Source organism: Chlamydotis macqueenii, chromosome 1, assembly GCF_036417535.1.
Source record: "Chlamydotis macqueenii isolate bChlMac1 chromosome 1, bChlMac1.mat, whole genome shotgun sequence".
Classification (NCBI taxonomy): domain Eukaryota; kingdom Metazoa; phylum Chordata; class Aves; order Otidiformes; family Otididae; genus Chlamydotis; species Chlamydotis macqueenii.
Window position 1 is genome coordinate 13,308,554 of NC_141556.1, and position 17,491 is coordinate 13,326,044.

Below are 17,491 nucleotides of genomic sequence, written 5' to 3' on the forward strand. Positions count from 1 at the left end.
AACAATGCAAATCTCTCCAGAAAGTTTTCACACTAGTGCAAAATACAGCATTCAGGACAAGGTAAACAGGCAGTCTGTCTTCTCACTGTCTAGCCTCATCATCTTTAGCAAAGAGAGAGAGAATTCTCTTTGAGCAAAACATGTAAGCAGTCACTTACACCATAGAATTATACATCTGTCATAAGCTTCACATCCTGAGTTTGGGAGTCTCAGTTTGAAAGATTTTGTTCTCCAACTTGAACACATTTTCTGTAGGAAATCTGTGAAGATTTCTTGAACTTCCTATTTACCTTGTCCTGAATGCTGTGTTTCGCACCAGTGTGAAACCTCTCCAAGCAGAGAGATTGCTTCTTACCTGATGCTAACTGAACATGCTTAGCTCGGAAAACTGTCAACAGTGCCAGGCAGAGCAGAGAAGGAAGTCTGCAGTACGAACGCCAACTACAATATTGCTGAGAAGAAAAGTATGTAGACCTAAAGCCAAGCTTGACAGATGACTGAAAGGAAAAGTTTCCAGGAGTCTAGAAGAGACCATATGTAATCCACACAAGCTATTAGTCAAGATTATTGGACTGGAAACAGTGATCCACTTTGTAGAGGGTAAGTTTTTTTTCCAGTCTTTTACTCTCCCACCCAACACTTGGAGACTTATAGTTTCTTTTTCCTATTTAAAAGCTACTTTTTATGTTTGTGTTCTGTTAGATCTTTAGTTATATCAAGTGACATATACTGATATTTCTAAGCGCACAAACTTAAGAGAAATTGGGACACAGCCATCTCAGTGTTCTGTACAACTTTTAAACAAAGTCACACACTTCTCACAGAAATGGAACTTCAGGTTGTAAAGTGTTGTTTCACTACACCATAATTAACTCCCTAATATAGACTATTTTAATACATCTAAAACGCATGCCTGAGTCCTACCAGATTAATGACTTGTTTAGATATAAAAATACAGGTGTATACAAATTCTCACCTGCTCAGTAAGTAATATTGAGGTATTGCTGTACTTTTTACTGGTTTCAGATCCAAGAGTAACAAATCTTAAGAGAAAAAGAGTTAGTGAAATGCACCAAATTACGAGTTCCCAATTGTAGTGACAATCAAGGAAGATCTCATGCATGTGAAGCAGCTGAAAACAAGAGGGGGGGGGGAAAAAAAAAAAAATCAACATTTCATTCAAAGTAATAATTATATTACAACATAAGAAAATAATCACATATTTCCCAAACTCCAAGAAAAATTTCCCAGTAAAAAGTATATTGATTGGTTTTAGGCATAAAAGATCTTTGAATCATAATTTAAAATCAACATTGTGTCAAAGATATGAGGTTTGAGAAAAGATATGCTCTGAAAGGCTCAATCAGAATTTAGATACATCTTTTTTTCATATCCCTAAAGCAATATAAAGAAATACAGACTCTAAAACAATTCTAAACTCACCTTCAAAGTTGCAAAGACACTACATGGGATCAAAACCAAAATATAAACTCAAATGTACTGAATTATATAGAAAATTGAATCCAAGCAGAGTTACTACTAAATTATATTATTTTTTAAATATTTATACTTAGCTACCAGGAAAACACATTACTGTTAACTAGGGAAGAAAGTGGAAAAATATATGATCAGAAGCCATTCACAAGCTTTGCTGTACTCTGAAACAGAAGCTCAAGGAAAAATCTTAAACAGCAGAAATCATCCTTAAACACAGATATGCTTACTAAAATATACTCCACTAGAGGGCAAGCTAATACAGCCAACAATCTTGTTTCTCACAAACATCATCAGTCAAGGTCAATCTCAAATGTCTCTGCAAAAGTATGTTTTAATGCAAACTGTTAGAAAAAATACTATGTTCCAAAATCCATGGTGGAAAATTAAAGAGGACACAGATTTAAAAATAATAATATCATGTTAGGAATTATAGTACTAATAAGTTTCTTTAGCTCTTACAGAATAATATTCTAAAAATGAACAATATAAATAGAGTTTAATCTTCTGAAAAGCTGTAACAGCTGTTACTGATTTTTCACTGTGGTCTTTTAACTTAAGAGGAATCACTAGGCAAAAGGCACTCAATTATTTTAAAAACTATTTAAGTCATGGCTGTTTCTATAAAAGTAGGATTTCCTCACCTGTGCACAACAGATAAACACAACTGAGATAGTCAGCAGGAAAGCAGATGAAACTATTACATCGACTGAGCGTTGAGGACCTCGACGCTGAAAATAAAGGAGATGTATATATGTGAGTGAAAACCTACGCAATCAGCACTGATATTTAGCACATTCAGTTAGAGTCACACTTCGAATCTATGTTTCATCATGGCTCACAACTTGGCAATCTAAGTTCCAAACACCATATCCTAATGATATTTGATAACCTTAAAGCCATGTGAGATTAATTCAGATGTAAGCATTTTAATATAACTATGAGGAAAGAAAATATTCACCTCTTATTCAGTCAGCTCCTTCATGACGGGAAGTAATTTTCATTTAGGCAGCATTCCCTGACATAACAGATTTGATACAGCACTGGGCTTTAACGTCAGTATCAAACCAGTGCTAACAGAAGATTTTTGGACATCAGATCACAATGGGATATCAAGATATTATTTCTTTTCACATGATTGATATTTTCCATTACCTGCATCTTTTTAACACACAAAAATTGTAACTGTAAATCACCATCCCATTGTGATGTGCAATAATGTAATTCTCTCACATGTAATGATTCCCACAGAACAGGAAGGAAAATTGGGGAACAAGACACTTGTCTTGAAAGGTGCAACCTCATTGTTATCAACCATTTTTTTCTTGCTTACTGGTACAATGAAATGTTTCTATCCACTGACCTTTTTCCTCATTTTTTTTTAATTAAAGAATTAAACATCGTGTGCTGCATTGAAGCACGTACAGGTTATAATAGACACGTCTCAACTTTGTTCTCCAGACATGCTACTAACTGTACAAACATGAGAAGGATAACGGGTGTCCATAGGCAAGACATAGCCTTGGAACTTGGAGAAAGGGATAGGAAGCTTAACCGCTGAAAAAAAAGTGCGAACTGGTACTGCAGATAGCACGCACCACTTCTATACTGGGAGAGAGTGTTTTGCCTGTGCAAGACTTGAGATGTGTACATACCCCAGCTCACATCTTCACAGCTGGACACATTAGAGATAGGTAATATGCAAGTATATTTTGGACAAATGCTATGCCAGTATATGCCAGCAGCACCACTGCAAGAAGGCAGCCCTGTTCCTTAGCTGCTTGTCTCCATTCCCTTCCTTGTTATAGCACAGCCATTACAGAGCTGCCCAGTGAACCAAGTAAAGCAACAGATAGAGGTGAAAACTACTGTTCTTGACTGGTTATTTTTCAGTTGGGTCAGTTGCCTATGCAGCCGCCTCTGACCATTGTTTGATTGCATTTTTTTTTTGCCATATAATTATGTTTCCGGTGGCATAGGAAAAGGTGGAATACATAGAAGTGGTTCTGGGAAAGAAGACGCAACCCTCTCTCCACAGGAATGCTACCATATGTAATCTTTAAAGCAGCAGAACTACTTTCTGTTGTCCAAGTGATGTTATCCTCCTTTCCTCCCATCCAGTAACTCATTACACACTACAAGGAAAAACATAAAAGTCTCTCAAGTGTAAAGTTTAAAGGGCACCTCTTTTACAATCTCCCCAACTTCCATAACACAAGTGGTACTGTAAATGAATCACCTCAGTTCCTCTTAAAATGATGCCTCTTTGAAATGTAAGATTGTGCTTTACATTAAAAACTTTGTCCACTTTTAGTTCCTGCTTTCCACGCTCCCCAGTCTCCACCCCATAACTTGCTTATGTTTTCATAATCCTTTACCTACTTATAAAAACTATCGATAGTAGATTTCGTCTAACCTTTCTTAATTGCTGTTGGAAAGAGGCATAGATGCAAATAAGGGGATTAGCATCGCTAATAGGAGATTGTCAGTTGCTGTTCACCAAAAAAAAAAAAAACCTGGTTCTATAGAAACCAAATGGGAAAAAAAAACTGGTTTCATTACCTAATGCAGAGAAAAATGGAAAAAACTTGGAGGGGGAAAAACAAACAAACAAAAAAACAAAACAAACAAACAAAAAAAACCACCACAACAAACCCCCCTCCAACTCTGAGTTAGATAACATGATCCTTTTCACAAAGAATCATCAAAATACTCTGGCTTGAAAAGATCATTAGGGAGATATAAGGAGATTACTCAAATACGAGTTGAACATACAGTAGAGACTGGAATATCTTACAGATAATGCCTGGGCATAATTTCTAGCTTCACCTGGCACATAGGCACTTACAGCACAAGTATGTATGTAAACTATCTTGCTTCATAAATTCCTTCTGTGTTAATGACACTAGCTGGTGGGGCTCTTACAATATTGTCTGTATTAAACTACAAGTGGTCATTTTTACCCAACATGTTCACCTGAGAGACTTTTCTGCTAGCATTAGTAACATAAGACTCCAACTCTGAACACACTCATACTTTACTCCAAGGTAAAAACTAGACATTTACTTTCTCACAGTCTGGCTGCCTGCAGACACTGCTGGCCCAGAGACACCAAAATGAAGTGTATAGGCCACATGTGCACCAACAGGGATAAGTGCACAGGAGGATAAATTCAGACTAGAATACCAACCTTCCATCAACAGCACCTGGGATATTTTATATTAAAGTGGTAGTAAAAAATATTTTACCTTTAGATAGGACCTGAGAGAAAGCCACATTTTTATATTCTGTACTTTCTTCAAACGGAAGTGAGGAACCTCTGATTTTCTTGCCCTTCTGGCAGATGTCAGGTGACCAAAAAGTTTGGCAAACAGCAGCCTCTGCAGAGAAGAAAAAAATACTTCACCTGTTAATTGATTTCCAGAGGACTAAAAAGAAAACTGAGAAAAGGTTTCACAATATGTCAAAGTAATCTATGATTTATCAATGTGAAGTAAAACATGTTAGCAGTGCAGAAATAAGAGTAACGTTACTAAAAAGAAGAGAAATGCTAAAAGGTTTTACAACTCCTCTTATTCTAGTGAGAAATAAAATTTAGCTACACTGACTTCCTTTCTTGAAATTTCAGACAACAGACCTGCTCTGCTATTAAAATCTAGGAGAAAATCCAACCAGCCAATCATTTGCATTAGAAAGTGCCTGTATCACAGAAGTTCCTTCCAACAGAAATTATTATTAGAAATGGGTTAATTCTATTCTACTGTATTAAGTATTTTTTTGCTATAATTTGAAAAAAGAAAGTACAAAAATGTTTTCTTCTGCAGACCAGTAAGTATCTATACTTTGCAGCTAGTAAGGGATATTAAACTTAAAGGGATATTAAACTTAAAAGTTTAATTGCAACAACAAGCAATAAATTAGCAGGTGTATTACTTCAGATAGCAACTCTCATGGTCTCCAGCCATGGGACTGATTCACCAGCAAAGCAGCCAGGGCTCTCTGCTAAGGTTTGGACTGAACTGTTTTGAATTAAACTGAAGGGTTTGAATCAAATACACTGGTAGAAGAAACTGAAAACACACAGAGTTCTTTTACTGAAACTTCTCCTTGGGGAAGACTGAGACAAACTGGGACATAACTAAGAGCTGGGTTCGTGCATTGAGTCAGAAATCTGCAGTAAAAGCCTAAAAAGTTTTCCCTCAGAAACATTTTCCAGGAAAAAACATTTAGCTACAGAGACTGTAAAGAAACTTCAGTCCACTGCAACTGAGTCATCTGCTAAACTGTAAACCCACTGAAGTATTTGTCATCATTGATCTATGAATCATAGTGCACTGAAGAAAACAAGTTTAAAATATCCATAAAGTCAAAGAAATGCAAACATTAAACTTTGATTTATTGCTTTGGGTGAAGCCTCTTGGCTTGCTGTTTGTACCTGTTTATATGTCCTCTCTGCTACACATAGCAGAAAAAAGAAAATCCACACTAGAGACACACGGACCACAAAACTTATAAGAACCATTGAGAGAACCAGAATATCTCCATTTGATCCAAATGCAGTCATACAAAGTTCAGTGGCAGAATGTGTAGCTAGTTGTTCCAAATCTTTAGCTTGGGAAAGTCGAAAGACAAATGGCATTAAACCCAGGATTAAAGATATGGCATTTCCAAAAATCTGATAACCAATTCCTGGTATATAGCTGTTCACCTATAAACAAAAGAAAACAAGGTATATTTTTAATTTTGGAATTAACTTGACATTAAATCAGTTATTAAATAGTACTGTCTTACTATCACAAAGAACACTTTTATAACCTGAGAAGTTACATGAAATCTTCAACCAAACATCTTCACAATTTACTATTAAGAAAAAGGAAATTCTCAGAAAGCACTTAATGCACAGGAACCAAATATGACAAATAATTTTAAAACCCAACAACATAACACAGCAGTTAAAAGACTCCAGTGCATATTCGTGTATTAAAAATTCATTCAGTGCTGAATTAGCAAAGTGCGCCAACCAGACTGTGTTGCTTACATCCTGCATGTTACTCCTATTTGTGTTTTGATTCTTTTAAAAAACGTACAACCTAAAAGCAAAGTGTTCACAGCGCAGACAGGACTGGAGTTCTATTGTGCTGGCTATGGCTTTGTTAAGTTGACTCCTGCTGTGGATTGCCCCCCAGACTCTACTGTCTCTGAGTCAGGTACAGAGATCTGAACCAAGTTTGTGAATATATTGCTTTTTAACAATTTTCTTAAGCTATGCTAGGATTTTATGTTCAACTCTACATAACGTCTACATTGTCTATATTGAAAAAGAGTATAACATCAATTAAAGGCTTTCCAACTGCTTCCTGAAGAGGAGTACTAGGAAAAAAGACGGGAGAACTAATGAGACATCCCACTCATCCTGTTAGATCTTTGTTTCCTAAAGAGGAAAGCTTTATTTTCCAATCTTAACCTTAGCATCCAAATACTCAGATCTTTATATTTCTAACCCAACGTATTAGTTGTACATTGGAATCAAGGAGATAAATAAGAACATTCATACTGTATATAACTTTGGAACAATAAAACAGAGGTTGGCTACGTAAGTAAGCACCAAACAACACAAAGACATTTTACTGTTCCAGCACTTAAGACTTGACAGCTCTTTTATCTATTAGTAACAGGTAAATCAGAGTGATATAAGCCATGGAACAATAATGTCAATAACAGATACTTTATTAAAAAACCCAAACCAACAAAAAAAAAAGCTTATTTTTGGTAGTGCTTAGACTCCTAAATAAAATATTTGCATAAAGCAAAAAGAATACTCACTCTGTTCATTATCATACCACTGATTTCAAGCACAGACATATCTGCTTTCTTGCAGTCATTACCCTCCCATACAATTGCACTTATTTTTTCTAGTCCTGGGTTCAAACTGTGGATCCAAGGCAAATGACTCTGGGGAAGACAGGGAATATGTTCCATCAGATAAAAATCTATTGCTGTGTCAATACATCTTTGTCAGCAATATGCTGACAGAAAAAATGCTTTCGAGTGACACAAATATTGTTACATAGCATTTGCTTCTACTATATGTTACTATAGGTTAACCACACTCATCAAAATCATCCACTTCTTTTCCCAGAAATAGCTATGAGTACAGAGATCTCTCCTTCCCCATACAGTGTTATTATGGTTGAGAATTAATTGGCTTCTTTTTTGCTCAAACATATCAAAGAAGTGAGGTATGAAGACAAAGGTCTACTTATAAGCCATCTTTAATTTTGCCACATGTTTAATAGAGTATTTTATTCTTCTGATTATTTTTTTCCCCCTAACATTCTGAAAAGTAGTCTTCTCAGGTTGGGCGTAAGGCAAACATTTTTTTTAATTTGCTTTTAACAGTATTTGTGTACTTGACAACCCTTGTTATAGATAAAAGACCCCCCTATGCCAACTGTATCTGGCAAGCAGTAGGAGTCCAATCAATACACACTGCTCCAAGAGCCAAGCAATCCCAGCCTAAGCTACTGAACACACTTATGGCTGAGGCACTGTACTCTAAACGGAGAGCCAAGTGAGAACTGAAGGATCTGGAAAAACGTCGAGGCAACAAGCTCTGCTGTGGCCATCTCGATTTCCCTCAGCCCTGTCTCACTCCTCTCCCATTCACGTGATTTAAATCTCTCTCAGCTCTGCCTGGTCACCTAGCACTACGTGTATCAAACTACTGGAAATGATGGTGCTGCCAGGGGAGGGGGTGTGCGTGTGATAAACTTTTAAAAGTATTACTTTACCATTGATTAAAAGTAAAGCTTTTTATTTTATTACTTGCTTTATCAGTATTTATCTGGATCTTTGTATTCTGCCAAGTACTCAATTTTCTCACTTTTTTCCCACTGGATAAAAAAAAAAAAAAAAAGATTTATATTTGCATTGTTTAATAATACTAGTTGCAAGACTTTCTTAACCACAGATTTCCAAAGTCTCCCTCTAGAGGGAGTACCAACACCAGGAGCTGAAACTCAAAAATTCACGATCTGCAATGAAACAGAAAAACACTCAACTATAGAAAAACAAAGTCAATGCATATACTGCAATTCAACTCCCTGTTGTAAGGCTTCTGCTTTACTGTTTATATGGAATGTAAACAAGAGCAGCTAAAAATAAATTAAAAAAAGGCAAAACTGCATGAAATCCAAATTGCTATCTCTTTTGGGGGACAGGGAGAGTTGCAAGGGGGGTCATTTTTTAAAATCAACAAATAGATAATTTTCAAATCTGGTTATGAGTAAAAAGCTTGCCTCTTGAAATTCTTTTTTGTGGCTAGCTAGCATTAACACTATCTCTTGCATGCCATTCCTTAGTACTGATATACGCGCTACCAACACATGACACGTTTACCCAGAAGAATATTTCACATTCTCTCCATCTCTTTACTTAAATGTTTCAGATCAGCAACACAATTAACATGCGATTTAAAGATAAGACTTGTGCTACAAATATAACTGACATTGTGACATATGAATGGATTTTACCAAATAAAAACTAGTATTTGATTCTTCATGATCAGGTATTAACAATGGATTCTGTCCAATGTTAACTCAAGGCAGGCTGCAACTGAAGCATTGCTCAAAAACTAAAATTTTCAGAAATTGCTGCCTGTATGTTGCTACAGAAGAGCATTAAAGAAGGGAAATAAAATTATTAGCTTTAAGGTAAAAATATTTTATCTAACTAGAATTTAGATGCACAGAATACACATGTAACGTTATATATATATTATATATACACATATATAACCTTAGGTACTATGTATATTATCTGTTTATTTGCTTTTTTATACAGATATTTATATATAAGCAAACTGCAGGGAAGAAGAGAGAGAGAGGGAGGGAGGGAGGGAAGGGGGGAGGAAGGCGGGGGGGGGAGGGAGGGAGAGAGAGACAGAGAGACACAGAGAGAGAGAGAGAGAGACAGAGACAGAGAGAGACAAACAAACCAAAGAACCCCAGAGTCACCTACTGCAGAGGAGACTTAAATCCATCAGTACTTGTCCTGAACTAGAAACTAAGATTCAAACACTCAAATATTCTGCAGGCTATTTCAGTATATTGTCATATCCTCTTAATTTGACAAATTAATAATCGAGCAGCAGAAATCAAATTCTCTTTGTTTTAATTCTATCATATTACTTCAGCTTTGCTACTTTCATTTAATACAGAATTCTTTCTCCCAGGCCCCTGACATATGACAAAGCAGATAATACTGAACTTGTGTGTGGTGTAAAAAAAAATTAAAAAAATTTTAAAAAATCAAAATTGGTGGATACCAACCTGATGAAATGGGTCATCTCTGTATTCTTTCTTCACACACGGATTCACTTGAGGGCTTTCTACATCTGTCTCACTGGAACAGGAAGAGTGGCACTCTGCGCAGTGTAAGAGGTCCTCCCACAGCACATCTTCAGTTTCTGATTCCGGCCTTGTGCTCTCAGAATCTTGTCTGGAGCTTGAGCACCGAGAACTGCAGCTAGTACCTGATTTAGGTGTATCCTGAAATTAAAATATGCATTGCAATTAATGCACCTTTTGTATTCTACATTGTTTCCCAACAGAACAGTTATAAAGTACAAATTAGTGAATCCATGTTTATCTGTCTTTTTATGTTCCAATCTATTATCTTTGCAATCAGAAAGAATTACACTTTCATTGAAGGAGTGCCTAAGAGGTACACATTTTTAGACACTGTACAAACAAGTAACCGTCCATGGTCCCTGCTCTGTTGGAGAGGGTGTTAAATAATGAAAAATCAAATCATATTAACTATTGAAAGGAAATAACTGCATATTTTTTTTAGAATTCATTCATTTAGACTTTAACAGCAATTATCAAGCCACAGACTCCAACTATGTCTCAAACTTCCGATTTTATAAGCTATAAATTAAGTCTCTTTTAAAACACTTTACAGCTCCATTATTTTAGTGAAAATTTGAAAGACACAAATGAGCATTAAAGCCATATACACCAGATGGAAATTGTAATACACAAATGTGAGAGTAAGAAAAGTACCATTCACAAAATATTTTAAATTAATTTGACATTTTCATTTTCTGACTCTAGTTGTTTGAGCTGAAGTACTTTAGCTACTTATTAGCTTCACACAGTAATGAATTCTTTCTCTAGAAAAAGCAAGGCCCTAGAGGAAGAAGGTACAGGTATTTCTAGTCATTCAAGACTCAAGGAGCCTTCCAAGCAAGCAGTGTGGACACAGTTTAACTAGTTTTAAAAGAATCATAGAATAGTTTGAGTTGGAACAGACCTTTAAAGGGCATCTAGTCCAACCCCCCTGTAAGAAGCAGGGACATCTTCAACCAGATCAGGTTGCTCAGAGCCCCATCCAACCTGGCCTTAAATGTTTCCAGGGATGGGGCATCTACCACTTCTCTCTGGACAACCTGTTCCAGTGTTCCACCACCTTCAGTGTAAAAAAATGTTTTCCTTATGTCTAGTCCGAATCTGCCTCCTTCTATTGTAAAACCATTGCTCCTTGTCCAATCACAACAGGCCCTGATAAGAAGAGTTTCTCCCCGTCTTTTCTATAAGCCCCTTTTAGGTACTACAAGGCCGCTATAAGGTCTCCCCAGAGCCTTCTCTTCTCCAGGCTGAACAGCCCCAGCTCTCTCAGCCTTCTACATAGTATAAGTTCTCCAGTCCTCTGATCATCTTCATGGCCCTCCTCTGGTCTCACTCCAAAAAAAGAAAGCTTGATGTGCTCCAGAAGTGTATTTCTAAATGTAAGAGCCTATAATAAAAGAGGAGTTGACTCCGAAAGTCCTCTACAAATCACATTCCCTCATTGTTACTACTTCTCAAAGACAGAGTGATCTTGTTTGAAGATAGTTATGCATCCAGTGTAGAGAGGAAAAATAAGCAAGAGTATATATAGCTAATGCTAGATATATGTGTAGTCTACATAATCATACATAAAATGTTAATTATTTTAAACAAACTGTACTTGAGAAAGAGTGCTTTATTTTGTTCAAATTTTACCTATATCTTAAATAACGAAATAAAAATATGAAGTTTAGGACATTCAAATCTCCTCATGCATACACATAAAACAATTTAATGTCTTCAAAACAAGAACGTAGAGCTTTAAACTCCTTTCTAGAGTAAGCAGAATCCATTTCCTGCAAAACAGGTAAGTAGTCTTAAAAGCAGTACCACCCTACTCATCACGGTCTCTGGGAATTTCTGTTCCTTCTTAACACAAAGTTTATTTCTTTTTACTAGTTTCTGTCAAGAATAGACACTATTTTTTACACTAAAAAAAAATAATTAAGCAATATTCCAGCAGACCTACTAATTTAATGATTTGTAATGCATTACATGCTTAATGTATTTAATGTAAGCAATTTCATAAAGAAATATTTGGAAAAAAATTTGCCTGAACTCTTTCACTTTCTTTTACAAAGTGAGTGGTAACATCAATGTGGAAAGAGTCTGAAATCTTTTTTTTTTTTCCTTAAAAAACCCCGTTTTATTTATAGAAGGCAGTCTTTTCTGGGTACCATTGAGTTCTGAAGCTAATAAAGTAAGAACATTAAAAAGCTTGCTCAAACAATTAAGTTGACAAGTAAATATGAAGATAAAACTCTATGACAGAGGTGGAGAGTATATCCACTGACTTCACTAATTTATTTTTTATAAATACAAAGAAAGCTTTCACAGATTTGAAAACTATTGTTTCATTTCCTTTGTAATCGTGTGGGGGAGGCAAGTTGGTAGCAACAAAGAAAGCCTTCCTCTTTCATGGCATCAGTCAGATAACTAAACAGGGAACAAGTGTAAAATATTACTGCCAAAGCTACACACCAGGCAAATTTAGTCTCTTCAGTTTCTGGAGAGATCTACACAGCCTTCCTTAGCTCTGAAGAACTCTATGCACGAGAAAATATATTTAAACTGAAAAAAAAAATTGACTGTAACCCTGTCTTTCTGCTTCCTCTTGTCAAGCACTACCAGCTGCACGAGTATACAGTCAAGAGACATCTTCTGTAATACGAAACGAACAGTTCCAAGTATAGACCTGTCCAGTTACCCTAAATCAAATATGCATAAGGCATTAAGCAGTCAAATCAATTAGCCTTCTGGATCTTTCTAACCAAAGTCTGTGAAAAACAAATTAAATAATAGAATGTTTTTATGCAAAGCATCAACTTCAAGGCTTTGCAGTTGTTATCAGAGAAAACTATTTTAACTCTTCTAAGGAAATGTTTCTTACAGCAAGTAGAAAGCTTACTCATGAGGTTCTGCCTATTCAACTCATCTGTAAGTTAACTTGTCAGAGCTGAAATTATTCTTTACAGTCTTTTCTCATAGTTCTAGGGAAAAAAAATGGCAATATAGCCTTTAAAAAAAAGTTCCATAGATTTGTTAAGTTGCATATCATCAGCAAAAAAACCCTATAATTTAAAACTATAAATAAATAAAAACATGGTAACATATCCCCTTCTCTTACAATGTCCGAGTCCTTACAATTAAGGACTCTGCTAATATAGAATCTGTGAATTCCCCTCTTGTAAGCTATGATGTCATCAAGTCTCTTAAAACTTAAGTATTTTTATGCATTAACAGTTGTGTTGAGATTTCATGACAATATTTTAAACGACTGTTTCAATAAACATGAGGGAACAAAAACTCAGAGATAGACTCAGACTTCTAAGACGAAAAGGCTAGCGAATCCAAAATACTAACTAAATGGAGAGAAGCAGCAGCACTAGCATGATGAAAATTTGCATACTGACAACTACTACTGTTTCTGTTACAAATCCAGTTTCCAGAGGAGATAACTGGTGTAAAAAGACAGCAACAGAGTTGGACATAATCTGATGCAAGTTCTCAAGATCTACAGAATGTATTTTAGGATCCTTACAACAAATTGAAAAATAGGATGAAGCTCAAATGAAATAAATAAAAACTTATTAATTTCAAAACTCCATCATTAAAAAGAGAAGAAAAAAAAAAATCCCTGTTCCCCACTAACATGTCTTCCAATTAAGAGACTCCTAAAATCCAATACAGGAGAAGAAAGGTTTGAGGGAAATATATAATTCAATAAGAAACTTAGATGTTTTATCAACTTACAGAAAAGTAGCAATGGAAAAGAACATACCTCCAGAGGATAGTGTTTCTTATAATGATGAGATTTCCTGTTTCGAAGTGTACAATCACTAGAAGCGCGTTCTACATTGCGACGTAAAGAATATCCAGTTTCAGGCCCTTCCTCACTAGAAACTTCATCTGATAAATTTGTCACAGTCCTGTGAGTATCCTGGTGCAAGAGATAGAGCGTTAGTAAGAAATACACTCAACTTTATTAGGTCTTGTCCTCAACTACTGAAATATTTTTTTTTCTGCAACATTGTTATCTATGCTCTGTTAAATTAGATATTAATTAATTTCCAATTGTCAACATTAAGTGGTTCAGTAGGAACGAGAAAACAGAAATTGTAATAACAAAATAAACATGATCGATCATTGATGGTAAATACTAGTGAGACAGAGTCAAGTGTAAGAGCTGTAATGGCATGTTCAAATGCCAGTGATAAGAAAGCCAGGAAAAATGTTTTGGAAAAGTTATTCTGTAGAACAGTAAGATGAAAACACAAAATCCAGGAGATAATCAGACCCAGCCAAATTAAAAGTTCTGCTTTCTTTCATGACCACTCCCTATGCTTCCATCTCATCTTTATTTCTCACTATAGAGTCCTGCCTATTTCATCAAGAGGAAAATCCTGCCTTCCTCATTTTCTACAGAGATCAATCCCTCAAATTCTTTAAAGACAAACGCTCAGAATGACTTCAAAATTATAAATCGCCAGTAATACAAAATTTGTTCCACTTTAGCATAAAGACATATCTGTGCTCAGAATATCAAAGAGGCAGGAAAAGGTACAGTGTGTTCAGTTGGTCTGGAAAACCCCACAGATAAAGGGCAGCACACAAATTTGTGCATTGAAATACAGAACAGCAAAGGATATTTAGATGTCAGTAAGGATCCTCCTACAAGAAAAAGGAAAGGCTTGGAATATAAGGATGAAATAAAAAGACCTAACATAATTTTCGGTCCCAGGATCCTAAGTCTTATTTAATTTTATAAACATTTTTAATAACAAAGTAGATAAGAATGCATCAAAGCATCATAAAAATACACTTCACACATCATTTGACAAATTAATAATCCTGCTTTGAAAACAACGAAGCACACTTACTTTGTGATGACTGTGATTGTTGAAGGCATCTCTCACTGTTGCAGGACTCCACCCTGACTCTTCTGGCTTAATCACTTCACATCGACGTTCATGGGCCTGCACACATTCTTCACTGGTTTTACCTGTTTTTTTCCCATCAAGGGACACGTAGCCATTATCGGTCTCAGTGGATTTATCTATTGAGTTTTTTGCTTTCTTAGATCTATGTTTGAAACAAATATACTTGTTAAATTCATTATTCTCTCAATTTTTCCCAGTCTAAATCCTGCTTATCCCTCTTAACCCATGTTTTAGTTTTACTATTAAGATGAACATAAACTAATAATATTAATATCTGATGTAATATTTGTAACTATTTAATCTTCTAAATTATATCAATTATCTTTTCCTAAAATTGTTACAAAATAAACTGTCAGTGTTTGAAAGAAAATTATATCATTAGCTACTGAAAGAAAAAGGAAATCTGTTTTAATACTAAAACTTCACAGCAACTTTGGCAATAGAAGAACCGCAAGCCTCAAATGTAAATGAAAAATTTCTCTATTCTATCTTAACAAAGAAAAGGTATGCTGAAAATTTCTTTAAGTCTTATTAATTCAAAGCAAGTATGCCATTTCCTGAAGCTGCAAACAAACACACTCTGTTTAGTACTCTGCACACAGATACTTCTTCTGTTGTTTTAAATACGCTCTGCTTATTGGCAACTCTACTATCAGAAGGTGATTTACTCTTCTTCCTATCATCCAATAACACCCCGGCAACATATTTCGATATATCTTACAGTAACTAAGCACGTTGTCAAATCACAAAATAAGTTTATGAATTATGCTTCAGTATTATTATTCTTAAGACTACTAATACAGATGAATAGTCTTGCATAACATTCTCTAGATGTCAAGGCCCTTAACTAGTCAATAGATGTAGCAGCAAGAATATAAAATGTGTGAAAAAGGTTTTCTCAAAGGAAACATCTGGATGATTACACTGCCACATTTGAAAACCATAGTCAAGGAAGGAATGAAAAGAAACAGCAGTTAACTACCTTATCAACAGAGACTACTTTAAGTCTTCGCTTCTGTATTCTCAAATAAAACCACACAGGAAAAAAAAGGAAAAAAAAAAAAAATCAGAAAAGCAACAAATATCTTGTATGTATTAGATTTTGCTTGTTAGAATTTTGCTTGTTTTTTCTCCTTGCGAGGAGTAAAAAAAAAAAAAAAAAAAAAGTGTTATAAATCAAGTTTCCAGATTTTTTAATTTTTTATTAAAAGCAGAACCCTGGACGTAGGTCATAAAACTATAAATAACCTGTTCAATTGATCTTGTGTTCCTGTGAGGGAATATGCATTGCCTTTCCCTTTAAGGAATGAGGCATTCTGTGAGAGCTTGGATTACACAGCAGAAGATTAAATTCCTCTTTAATATGTACATCAAACAACGGGATAGTCACCTCACATTCCTCCCAAGATAACGTATTCCACATATACGGGGGAGATCTGAACACAAAAAATGGTTAGGGAGAGCTCAATAAAATGGAAAAATCCAAAAAGAAGCAATTCATCTGTTGGAATGCAGACAAAATAATTAAGAGAAGATACAGTGTTACTAAGGTGTTTCATCCTCCTTTCTCATCTTTAGTCTCATTCCATCTTCCCTCATCCCATCCTGGAAATAACCTAACTTTTTTTCTCTAAACCAAAGTAAATGCTACTCCGTTTCTCTTGGGGGAAGAAGCTCTTGCAGGAAGCTGTAGAGCTCACCTACTATTCCCTGACCTATTCCCAAAATTCTTAGTCAATCTTATTTCTAAATGAGTACCAAAACAAGCAGAAACACTTTTTTGTAGTTGTTATCCACTTGCATAGATTAATTTTTATTATAAGCCCATAAAAGTAAAGAAACAGCAAGATGTTATGTGTTTTGTGCTGGAGAAGCAGTTAGTAAGCTGCCTCCTGTTGGCTGAGTACCAATGTGCTAGCTCACACAGAGTTCTAATGCTCCAGGTCCATTATGATGATCATACAAAACATTACTGAAGTTTGGACAAAAAGGTTGATCTATCAACAGTAAACTTGTTAGAACTTTATTTCTGTGCCATTCCATAATGTCATTGTTTAAGTTAATGAAGATAAGAGAACGGAAGAAAGAGAAAGCGTAGCTTATTATTTAATGGAAAACTTTGCTGTTCCAGTTCCGGAAATAATAAGTTTCAGTAAGCTCCATTGTGAGCACTAAGGAGGTAGCACTAATATTATATTATTTGCAATAGGTAGGAGCCCAGTGAGGCAAATTTTTAATGCATTAAATAAACTTTTGGCACTTTTAAAAAGTTCCTTTTTAACAGTGGAAAAGAGAATGCAGTTCTCATCACATACAGACTTCAGAGACTTACTCTAGAAGTTACTAAGCTGTGTAAGTGGAGTAACTGGACAACTCTTCCAAGTTTAATTGGAAAAGTTTTTATACATTCCACATGAAACTTGAAAGCTACTAGGAAGAAGTAGCCTCAAACAGTTGAGTAGGAATAGATACGAGAAAAAAAAGAAAGTATGTTTGTATGTATAATTTGTTCAGACAGGACTTCACTACTCAAGCAATGCTTAAGTGCTAAAATTGCAAGACATACTAGTCTGATAACAATTAAAGCTCATTTTGAAAACCAAGTAACTTGACTGAAGTATTTCATTTGTTTCTAACATAGAGACCATAGAGTTATTTTTTTGTAAG

At 35.3% G+C, this 17,491-nt stretch overlaps 1 protein-coding gene across 2 annotated transcripts in view; it reads right to left on the minus strand.

The window, feature by feature from the left end:
* Positions 1-17,491, minus strand: part of PHTF2 (putative homeodomain transcription factor 2) — a 70,222-nt gene that overhangs the window by 9,545 nt on the left and 43,186 nt on the right. For both annotated transcript variants that reach the window (XM_086745900.1, XM_086745891.1), the window contains 8 exons: positions 14,765-14,966; positions 13,666-13,824; positions 9,825-10,043; positions 7,318-7,446; positions 5,930-6,202; positions 4,743-4,874; positions 2,139-2,225; positions 977-1,132 (listed from right to left, as the gene is read on the minus strand). In XM_086745900.1, coding sequence (XP_086602026.1) covers positions 977-1,132; positions 2,139-2,225; positions 4,743-4,874; positions 5,930-6,202; positions 7,318-7,446; positions 9,825-10,043; positions 13,666-13,824; positions 14,765-14,966 — 1,357 coding nt within the window. The remainder of the gene's footprint in view (positions 1-976; positions 1,133-2,138; positions 2,226-4,742; positions 4,875-5,929; positions 6,203-7,317; positions 7,447-9,824; positions 10,044-13,665; positions 13,825-14,764; positions 14,967-17,491) is intronic.